Here is a 12272-nt window from a genome sequence, read left to right on the forward strand (position 1 = left end):
AATAATTGAATCGAAATATTTTTCGCACATATATTTACGCATCTTACGTAATATATGTACATGCAACGGTTGCCAATCAAGCGCCCGCTTGATTGGCAAATAAAAGACAAAGGGATTTTCGATATTGTATTGCAAAAAACTCTTCGGGATTTCATTAATCGATGTTCAAAGAATATCTTCTTACCTTGGCAACATCCAAATTTTCAGTTTTTCAAAAAACCTAAAAAAAACTTTGTTCAATGCAAAAAAAATAATTTTTGGAAAAAAAACAAAAAAAAAACGTTTAAAAAAATGTTGACCCGCTTTTGGACTTGGCAACATGCAAATTTGTTAAAAGGGGTCCTTTTTGAGTTAGATTGTGCAAAAATCCGAATCGGAATATTTTTCCTAGCGGATGCGCAGTGGCTTTCTGGACTAACTGCCGGTTTCACAAAGTAAAGTTAAGAGATAACCAGAGGTTACCCCAATATATTATAATGGGGGAACCTCTGGTTATCTCTTAACCACAAGTTAACTTAACTTTGTGAAACCGGCCGTAATAGTATTTGATTGACTTCGCTATCGTTCTCATATGTGGGTTATTACTTGGGATCGCTTCTTATTTTTGTCAGTCTGCTTTGTAGTGGTAGGTCTTATATCTAGTGATGGTAGGTGGTACTCCTATATAATTAATGTCTGTCTTTACTTTCTTGTATGTTTTTGTGTACAGACTGCCGAAAGCCACTTTGCATCTGACCTTGAGATGTGCGGTGGTCAGGGTAGGAATGCGCTCGTTTCTCCCAGCGGGAGACAATCTTTTCAGTCTTGCTTGCCATGCTTTCTTTCCTTGATTAATTTGAGCGTATTACGCCTTAAGTAAAATTATTGGTTTGTCAGTAGGAGTTTTAGATACGCATCTCGTTTGTCAATGTTTGTAGTTATTCGTTCCATAATCGTATTTTTTGTTGTTTTTCTTTTTTTCTCTCCTACTTCCTTTGCTGCATTGGATATGCAGACTTTGATGTTTTCCTATTTTATATTATGGAGTTCCTTAATGGAATAGATCCCATAAGCTCTTCTCTTGGAGTAGGTGCACTTTATATGAGGACTGAGTCTGATTTCTATGTGTTTACTTTCTTCCATTTAGGTACAGTCGGAAAAATGAAAGAATACCCATGAACGATCACATCAATCACTTATTTTGTTAACAAACGTTTTTGTTGTAAATAACAAACGTTTGTTATAGAAAAAGACAGCAAATACAAAATAAGTGATTGATGTGATCGTTCATGGGTATTCTTTCATTTTTCCGACTGTATTGATAATTGATGTTCTTGTAGATACCAATAAGGAGAGGTCTGAGTAGATATTCAATAGATATAATGTCGTTGGCCTCTTGCGCTTCACGTGTATTTATGTATATATATTTTGGATACTTTTGTTTACCATTTTTACACTGTTAATGGTTGCTAATTATCGTAGTTCTTCCCCATTTTCAGGATCAAGGCATACACGTTCATTTATATATATATATATATATATATATATATATATATATATATATATATATATATATATATATATATATATATATATATAATCGGTTCATAACGTTCTACGACGTCTTCCGATTCCCAATCGCCATTGCTCTCGATCGTAGCACATGTCTTCGTTCAAGCCTCTTTCTCCTCATGTCTCAAATCTCCTCAAATTAAGATGTGATCCGTGATGGACAGCATAATTCAGGGTTCGTTGTAATTACGAGGTCTGGCTATTAAATAACGAGACTGCTTATGAAAAAGAGTTTTTATTTTAAAAATTATTCCACAATCGAATGCTCTCCTTCAATATATTCCCCTTCCCTCGCCACACACCGTTCCATTCGTTTTTTCCATTGGTCAAAGCAATGCTGGAAGTCTTCTTTTGTTACGAGCTTTTAGGAGCTCCGCCTTCTTTCGCTTCACCTCTTCCATCGACTCGAACCGGATTCCTTTTAAGGCAGACTTGATCTTCGGAAACAGGAAAAAGTCACAGAGTGCTACATCAGGCGAGTACGGCGGGTGTTCGAGCACTGGAATGCCTCTAGCGGCTAAATAACGCTTCGCAGACAGCGCGTTATGGGCAGGTGCGTTGTCCTGGTGCAAGATCCACGACTTGTTTTCCACAACTCCGGCCGTTTCTTACGAACTCGCTCTCGCAGCGTTGCCAAAACTTTCAAATAGTAAGTTTGGTTTACAGTTTGACCCTCTGGAACCCATTCAGTCATCACGATGCCGTTAATGTCGAAAAAAAAAAACGATTAGCATGGCTTTAAATTTTGATTTCGACATCCTTGCTTTTTTCATTCTTGGCGATGCAGGAGTTTTCCAGTGCATGGATTGTCGCTTTGTTTCAACATCGTATTTGAATATCCAGGTTTCATCGCAAGTGATGATGTTTTCCATTGATTCAGGCTCTTCATGTAACCTCTCAAGAAAATCTGAGCAGATCTGTTGACGGACGAGCTTTTGGTCAGGGGTCAAATTTTTTGGGACCAACTTCGCACAGACTTTCTTCATGTTCAATTCGTCATGTAAAATTTTTCTGACAGTTTCTTTATCGGCGTTTACAGTCTCAGCAATCATCCAAATGCTCATACGACGATCTCTGCGCACCATTCCATTTATTTTGGTCACTGTTTGCGGAGTTGAAACAGAGACAGGTCGACCTGGACGTTGGTCATCTTCGGCGCTCTCGGCCTTCAGAAAACCGTTTATACCATGCGAAAACACGCGCATGAGATAGAGAATTCTCACCATAGGCCTCTTTCAACAAATTATAGCACTCTGTCGGAGTTTTTTTTTAATTTAACGAGAAATTTCACATTAATCCGTTGCTCATGTTTTTCGTCACACATTGTTATCGGCACGAGAACAAAACACGTTCTTTTGTAACCTCTACAGAAAAAATACTACTACAGCGACAAAAACGTGTTTTCGTACTGGAAGAGTAGACACTTCCAGTTATCCAATGCTGCATTCGTTTCCCACTCTTCCCCTCTAGGAGGCCTTCTGCGCGCGCAGTCTTGTTATTTAATAGCCAGACCTCGTATTTATCGAATTGGGTAGTTTCCGCTTTTCTTCTTTGTTCTGGTACATATACTCCTATAATATTTAAGTGTCCTCTGTCAATATTGAACATTGTTGTTAATACCCCTATATGTGTTAATATTATATCCCTATTATTTGCATATGTGTACAGTATAACAGAGTTAACAAAAACCCTCAAGGTCACTTGCACCGCATAAATGAACATCTGTCGTCTGTTCTCACAGTTGCAGATAAATTTGTATTACTATAACTCGTTATTTTGTTTTTTCAGTTCCATATATTTTGCTATAAACCATATGGTCTACACTTTTTGTACCTTTCAACATTTTGCTTAGTTTTAGTTATGACAGCTATATCTATTTTCTGCTTCTGTAGATATTGATCGAGATCTATTTCGTTGTTTACTATTCCTCTTATGATGAATCCGTTGCATATGTTAGTCAATTTCAACAAGGTTAAAGAAATAAATAAAATACATATTCACAATCAATTTTTTGTTCCTTGGGCGACCGGTTTCGAACACTAAACTTTGCTGCATCGTCAGGTCTCCGTAAAGGTTTCTTAAATGTTAAAATTACAATTTGTAACTATTAGGGTTCTATCAAATATACTATAAATTATGCCAATATTATGTGTGCATAGTTTGAAAGAGTGTATAATAGTACTTTCATGCCGATACAACGAATGTAGTTACCTCGGTGCATACTAAAACGCTTAATTATGCTAGGCTGTGGTCTAAGGGTCATGTTGTCAAGAATGTCTCTTGAGGAGAGAGTTAGGAAACAAACAGGTATAGGATAAAGCTATTATAACATAAAAATCATCGTATCAATACTTTTATCCTATATCTATTTGTTCATAACTGTCTCCTCAATAAACATTTCTCAATTTTCTATGTGCAATAAAGCTGATGATCCTTAGACAACAGCGTAGCATAATTGAGCGTTTTAGTATGCACATATGTAAAACATTCCTTGTAACGGCATGTAAGTACAATTATATATTGTTTTAAACTATGCATACCTATATAATATTGTGTCTTTTCGAAAAGGTCTACCTGTGTGGTGGACTTTTTGTAATCGGTTGTATAATCGTGAGAAGATCCTTTTTTTGTCTAAAAATGTTATTTATTTTCTGTTGTATATTGTAATATTCTGTTTTTGACAAAATATACCTTTTGTATTTATAATATTGGCATAATTTAAAGTATACCTGATAGAACTCTAATGGTTGCAAATGTAATTTTAGCATTTAAAAAACCTTTCCGGGGTCCTGATGATGAACAGCAAAGTTTAGTGTTCGAAACCGGTCGTTCTATGTGCAATAAATTGATCGCAAATAAGTGTTTTATTTATTTCGTTAACTTTATTCCTCTGATGTTCCAAATTGTGACTTTAGACCTATCCTTAATACCAAATCGTTCATACTTGACGCACCTTATCCTTCTTTATACAGAAGAAGAAGCCAAAGAAAACAGTCCACCTCGATATTTGGCAGTAGTTATTAGATTTTAAGGAAATGCCGAAACAGGTCGATTTTTGATCTAAGGGAGACACATTTTTACGGTACATACATCTGTCATTTGTCAACCCTCTCCCTTCCACTTCCCTCACTTCTTATTTTTAAATAGGGAATAGGGGTCGTGTGTTAGCTCATTTGAAAGGTTATTCAATTCACTATCCAGTAATAATAACATTGACATAATTATTTATACAGGGTGTCAAAGAAAAATTATTTTGAATTAAATGAATTAACACAGAAAGAAGAATGTATGTAATTTATTTAACTCAAAATACATTCTACTGCTGACAGAAAACAGAAAAAAATGTTTATTTGATAAATAAACATTGTTTGTTGCTTAAATTCAATATTCAACCTACCAAAAGGCAGATGAAAATATCAAAAATCATTTTTTCTGTTTTGTGACAGCAGTAGAATGTATATTGAATTAAATAAATTACATACATTCTTCTTTTTGTGTCAATGAATTTAATTAAAATATTTTTTCTTCTCTGTATAAATAATTATGTTAATGTTGAATGGATTGCATTTGAGAGTTCATTTTGAATGAAGTAAAAAACAGACATACTCTTCAATCATTTATTGTAACTTCCGACAACCGGTTTCGCTCTCTACAGTTTGCAGATCATCTTCAGGTCAACGATTACAAGTCACTAAATGATTCGGCTACAAGGAGCTACTTCCTGAGTATTCAATAACATGATATCTTGCTCAAGTTATGCTAACGGGATATGTTGGAATAGATGGAGAATGTTGTATAGTTTAACAAGTTTATGGAAATTCTTGAGGGTGGTGAGATAATTGGTAAAAAAGACATCCAACAAATCTTGCTATTTTGTTTTTGAAGTAAACTAAAGTGAATGTCATATATACAATTTTAATATGTAATGGTTTTAAAGATTTTTATTTATATTTATTAAAAGATTTTTATTTATATTTATTAAAAGACTTCTATTTATTTATGCATGTGTTGGTGTAAGGCTGACAACGTTTGGATCAAAACAGGTTAATATCTAATATCTATGTTAGCTCTGGACGTGCAATTGTAACCCAATTGTTAAGGTCAATACTCCTTGATGTTCTGATGAGAGGAGTAGAGGTCGCTCAAAGGAAGAAATAGTCGGAAAGCTTAAAAATTGTAGCTAAATGATTGTATTAGCAGTCATATGATAAAATAATAATAATAAAATGTGAATTGATAGACAACAATGTAGGTACATGAAACTGAGATATAAAATAGAAGGGAGAAAATAGGAAAGAAAATTGAAAAAGAATTAATATTCAGTTTAAAGTTAATTGACGGTAAATTAAGACTATGTTTTATTGATTTAAGCAGAGAAGAAATTTTAATAAACTGTTGAATCAGATAAAAGAAAAGGAAATAATAAATGGGGGTACATACATTGTGTTAAATTCGTCAATAAATAAGTAAAATCGACATTAAAACAAACCGCACAGGAACACAAAGACGGGACAACAAATAATTTGGGAAGTGGAACTAGGTCAGGGGCACTGCATTTGTTTAACTATGTTTTGTTCTAGTTCTCGATATTTTCTCCTTTACTTTTTTGTTGAAAATTTGTTGGAACTTGTCCCGTCTTTGTGTTCCTGTGCGGTTTGTTTTAATGTGGATTTTACTTATTTATTGACGAATTTAACACAATGTAGGTACCCCCATTTATTATTTCCTTTCCTTTTATCCGATTCAACAGTTTATTACAATTTCTTCTCTGCTTAAATCAATAAAACATAGACTTAATTTACCGTCAATTAACTTTCAACTGAATATTAATTCTTTTTCTATTTTCTCCCTTCTATTTTATATCTCAGTTTCATGTACATACCTACATTGTTGTCTATCAATTCACATTTTATTATTATTTTATCATATGACTGCTAATACAATCATTTAGTTACAATTTTTAAGCTTTCCGACTATTTCTTCCTTTTTACGACCTCTACTCCTCTCATCAGAACATCAAGGAGTATTGACCTTAACAATTGGGTTACAATTGCACGTCCAAAGTTAACATCGATATTAGATATTAACCTGTTTTGATCCAAACGTTGTCAGCCTTACACCAACACATACATAAATAAATAGAAGTCTTTTAATAGATATAAATCAAAATCTTTTAATAAATATAAATAAAAATCTTTAAAACCATTACATATTAAAATTGTGTATATGACATTCACTTTAGTTTACTTCACAAACAAAATAGCAGACACAGATTTGTTGGATGTCTTTTTTACCAATTATCTCACCACCCTCAAGAATTTCCATAAACTTGTTAACCTTTACAACATAACATTCTCCGTCTATTCCAGCATATCCCGTTAGCATAACTTGACAAGATATTATGTTATTGAATACTCAGGAAGTAGCTCCTTGTAGTCGAATCATTTAGTGACTTGTAACCGTTAACCTGAAGATGCTCTTCAAACTGTAGAGCGAAGCCGGTCGTCGGAAGTTACAATAAATGATTGAGAGTACGTCTGTTTTTTACTTCATTCAATTATGTTAATGTTTATATTACTGAATAGAGAATTAAATAACCTTTCAAATGAGCTAGCACACGACCTCTATTCCCTATTTAAAAATAAGGGGAGGGGAAGTGGAAGGGGAGGGGTTGACAAATGACAGATGTATGTACCATAAAAATGTGTCCCCCTTAGATCAAAAATCGACCTGTTTCGGCGTTTTCTTTGGCCCACATTGCATAGTTCCGTTCGGTTTTGTCTTGTGAAACTATGTCTGTTAATTTATCTCTAAAACTATGTCCTCTCAACAGATTGCGTTCGTTTTTAATCAAATGCTTATTATTTTTATTTACGATTTCAGACAAAACGGTGTGTTAACGGGTATTCAAACACCAAGCACATCGCCTCCAAACCAAGATATTTCAGCTGGGGCCCCTGTAAATAGTATGCCACAGCAACCAGGTAACATGCCCAGGACGGCTGTTCATCCTTACGGTGTCGACGGTAGACAGATGGCTGTAAGTATATTAATTAGTTCATTTGTAGTAGATATTCACATATAGACCAGCAAATGAAGCATTTTGGCTCGCAATTTTTTCGTCCAGCATGTATTTACTTGAAATTTGACAGAAGGCAGGAAATAGGCCAAGAATCATTTTCTATATCATGCCGCTGTACGCTAAAACCTAGGGGGCACCCCATGTCGGGGGTGGGAATTTTTTATTACATTTTAACCATGTAAATCGATGTAAAAAGTAATCTAAGAAAAAAATGTTTTTTACATTTTCTTCTCAAAACTAATATTTTTCGCAGTTGAAAGTAACAGTTTTTCGACGAAAACATCAACCTTTTTTGAGGGTTTTTTGAGAATAACTCGAAAAATATGCATTTAATCAAAAAAAATGTAGATATCAAAATTGTATCTTTTAGTAACAGAAACCAAATTCTTTTTCTATAATATTTTTACGACCAATACGAACCGAGATACGGCATGTTAAAGGTTAGCTTCTTTTTCGTCAAATGCATAATTTGAAATATTCACAGCCAAATAACGGAAAAACTTTGCATTTTTCGAGGAAAACTTAGATAATCTTTTTTCAACCATACAATTAGATCTTAAAAAAAACGTTTCTAGCATAAAAATTGAGCGACTTATGATCAAAGAAAGGTCGGTACCTGCTTTTCTCTACGAAAAAATCACTGAAAACAACCCCCTAACTACCTTCCTAATTAAAAATCGGTGTTCACCTTTCTGTAATTCCATTTGTATTTGCATTATAAATACACCCAAGAAGTTTGACCTATTTAAAAGGCCTAATTTTAGAAACATTGGAGTTTAAAGAAAAGTAGATTTTTTGCAATTTCGTATTTTTCACCTTTTTCTTCAAGATATCTCCGAAAATACTGGAGATCCGAAAAAAATGATAGACTACTAAATTGTAGCTTTTTTAATAACTAAAATTTCCTTGTGCATATATTTTCATTACAGTGAATAGTTAGCAAAATATAGCTGTTTAAAACCTCTATTTACGAGCAAGCAATCCCTTATTCGAGTCCTTTAAACCCACCCCAATTAAAAACTAACGGATATTATGGAATTTAATTTACATACTCTTATAGCTCTTCAAAAATCCTACAAAATCATTTGTGAAAAAACTTTTTATCGCCAAAAATGAAGGAACTATTTTTATAAAACGAATTTTTGTTTTCGGAAAATTTGAATAGTCAGCTTATATAGCATTTTCAATGTATATAATACCACAGAACCGGTTCGTATACTGGAAGATGACTAAAAAACTATTTGTATTTGTACATATTTGTAAATTCGTATTTTCGTGTAAATAAATGTTTTTGTAATTCTTTAATTCTACTTTTTTTCTGTATATATCTATTAAATTATCTATTTATAAAAATTGCAATGTTATTAAAGGTGGTTTTGAAGGGTTGAAATATTATGATATTATATCCTTTAGCATAAACAATCATTATTTAACCAATCAAAACCAAATCTTACCCATATTAAAGTTTACAATGTTATAATTTTTGACAATAAGGGGTAGTTTACACCCCAAAAAATCATCAACGCCCTTGAGCATGATATAGAATATGAAGTACAGGGTGAGATGATCCTAATCCCAAATTTTTATAAATCGATGCAAGCGGAAATTATTATTTTAGGATAAGTCAATTTTTTATATATAGCTCCAACAAGGGTGGTTGTAAGGGTTGAACTATTATGATAGTATATCTTAAAACATAAAACAATCATTATGTAACTAATAAGAACCAAATGTTGACAATATTAAAGTTTAAAATGTTATTTTATAATTTTTTACAATTAGGGGTAGTTTTCACCCTTAAAAACCAAAAGCGTACAACGGCTCAATATAGAAAATGAACTAGAGGGTGAAATGAGCCTAATCCCAAATTTTTGTACAAATCGATGCTGGACGAAAAAATTGCGAGGTTTTGCCATTTTTTCAGTTTTATTTCTTCGACTAATAAATAAAAACAATATTAAAATAAACGGCAGTTAAGGGGTTACATAGGTCTATTATTTTAAAAAAATTGAATAATTTTTTTTATTCCATATAAATATTAAGGTTGTTAATAGTAGAGGATACGATATAAGGTCGAACTGCACCGATCTGTTTAATGGAAAAAAATTATTTTATATGTAAATTAGTATGTTCAACATTATAAAAAACAAGGGGTGCCTGATATAATCCTGTTCTGACTATAATTAATAAATAATTAAAAAATGATTTTTTTCTATAAATTTGACTGACGTGTTTAACAAAAAAAATTAACACTATTGGTAAGTGCAAAGCCTATAGGATATGTAAAAATAGGGGTGCCTGCAAAAAGCCGGTTCTAAATGGGGGTTGCCTAATTTTTAAAATTTTACAGCGTCTACTTATGAATAATTGAACATGTGTAAAACTTTGTTATTACTAATTTTACAAAAAAAAGTTATTCTTTATAAAAAGTTCTGCATGATGTAAATCCTATGATTCAACCATCAAATGTCAAATTTTGTCAATTTTATACGAGTTATGTCAAAAAATGTTAATTTCGGCCATGAGTGACTTCGGCCTTTCGAAAATTGTTATTATAAAACGGTATTAATAATCAAAAAATATGTTTTAGTGCGGAATTACATCATTATATTTAAAAAAAAAAACTTGCAAAACTTCATTTTTATTTCTTACAAGTAGGATAACTCTTTTATTATCAATTTTGCGAAAAAAGCAATTGTTCATAAATAGCTTTGAATTGTCTAAAACCTAACGTGCAGCCATCATCAATTTTATATACTTTATACGAGGTATATAAAAAAAATTTGAATTTCGCTCCATTCAGTATTAAATATATGTTGCAATATAGAAGAATATCCTTATAATTTGAAATATTCTGAAATATATAAAGGTATAAAAAATCTCTTAAGCGAAATTCATTGGCAAAGTCGGCCAACTTGGCAAAATTGGCAAAAAGGGAAAATCACTGCCAAAAACTCGCAATATATGTATACAGTGATGAGCGTGCTAATAACCGGCAAAATAGCGCAAAAGATGGAGAACATATTAAATTGTGAGATAAAAGGGAACAAAACTAGTAGAGTTGTTAAATTTAGCGATAGTAACTTATAGATTGACATTATATTGATTTTTTCCCACCTTTAGACGTATCAGAGGAGTATGTCAACTAAAACTGTCACTGTGACAGTGGCATTTCTCAAACTCGTCCGATACGTCTAAAGGTGGAAAACAATCAATATAATGTCAATCTATAAGTTACTATCGCTAAATTTAACATCTCCACTAGGTTCATCACTTTTTATCTTACAATTTAATATGTTTTCCACCTTTTGCGTTATTTTGCCGGTTATCAGTGCGCTCATATATAGGTCTGGATCCCGCGTATGAAAAAAAAAGTTGATTAATAGCAAGCTGAAAATTTGTTATTAGGTTACGGGTGTCTAGTCGGATAAACTTTGATATATGAGAACACTGGAACAGGGGCAGTTTTAATTGTGGAACAGGTTAAAAATTTGGAACGGTCAGACCACGAAAACGGCACATTTATTTTGTCCGACAGAATAGACTTAAACTCTCCGAACAGAGATTAAACTCTCATGCAAAAATCAGACTGCTATTTATCACCTGTCATAATTCCTGTCATTTGACATATTCTACATGTTCCACTCATTAAAACGCCCATTTGGTGATAAATAGCAGTCTGATTTTTGCATGAGAGTTTAATCTCTGTTCGGAGAGTTTAAGTCTGTTCTGTCGGACAAAATACATGTGCCGTTTTCGTGGTCTGACCGTTTCAAATTTTTAACCTGTTCCACAATTAAAACTTCCCCTGTTCCAGTGTTCCCATATATCAAAGTTTGTCCGACTAGACACCCTTAAGCTATTAACAAATTTTCAGCTTGCTATTAATCAACTTTTTTTTTCATACGCGGGATCCAGACCTAATATTATTCATTATAAATAAAGCATTTAAATATCGTTATAAATTGCAACCAGAAAGCAACACATAGTTACTTGAAACGTTTATCTTTTTCAAGGATGTAAATATAAATGAACAATGTCAGTTGTCAAAAATTTCAAATTAAAAATAAAAAATAATTATTAAAGATATTTTATTCAGTACAAGAATTTTATTATTCAAAACCATAAGTTATGGACCATGGACGTTAAATGTGGAGACAATGAGACGACTTAACGCCTTTGAAATGTGGACATATAGAAGAATTGTGAGGGTTTCCTGGGTAGATAGAGTTACGGACGATGAAGTACTGAGAAGAATAGGTACTGCGAAGAATAGGTAAAGAGAAGGAAGTTGAAATTACAATTAAAGAAAGAAGGATACAGTAAGTCGGAAATATGATGATTTTATTTCAATTTGTGCATATAATATACCTAAAAGCACCTAAACTATTAAATTTTGAAGTTTGAACTCTTGACAAAACCGCATCCATAGAAAAAGTACAGTGTACCTCGCTTGATTTGCGGCCCTCGCCTAGTTCCTCGGCTCGTGCCAACAAATGTCTGCGCTCGTGAGAAATATGTCGTTTTTTCTTATTTGTTGTACAGTATACTATACCTTACAGGAAATTCCTGTAAGAAAATAAGATTTCCATACAGATATTTTTCGTTTCCAGGCAACAGCTAAATATATGGAAATATC

The 12272-nt window shown here is 32.8% G+C and overlaps 1 protein-coding gene across 3 annotated transcripts in view; it reads left to right on the plus strand.

The window, feature by feature from the left end:
- LOC126890521 (E3 SUMO-protein ligase PIAS2) overlaps nucleotides 1–12272 on the plus strand; it is a 101258-nt gene that overhangs the window by 21755 nt on the left and 67231 nt on the right. For all 3 annotated transcript variants that reach the window (XM_050659521.1, XM_050659520.1, XM_050659522.1), the window contains one exon: nucleotides 7435–7591. In XM_050659521.1, the coding sequence (XP_050515478.1) occupies nucleotides 7435–7591 (157 nt within the window). The remainder of the gene's footprint in view (nucleotides 1–7434; nucleotides 7592–12272) is intronic.

Source organism: Diabrotica virgifera, chromosome 8 (genome assembly GCF_917563875.1).
Source record: "Diabrotica virgifera virgifera chromosome 8, PGI_DIABVI_V3a".
In the NCBI taxonomy this organism is placed as follows: domain Eukaryota; kingdom Metazoa; phylum Arthropoda; class Insecta; order Coleoptera; family Chrysomelidae; genus Diabrotica; species Diabrotica virgifera.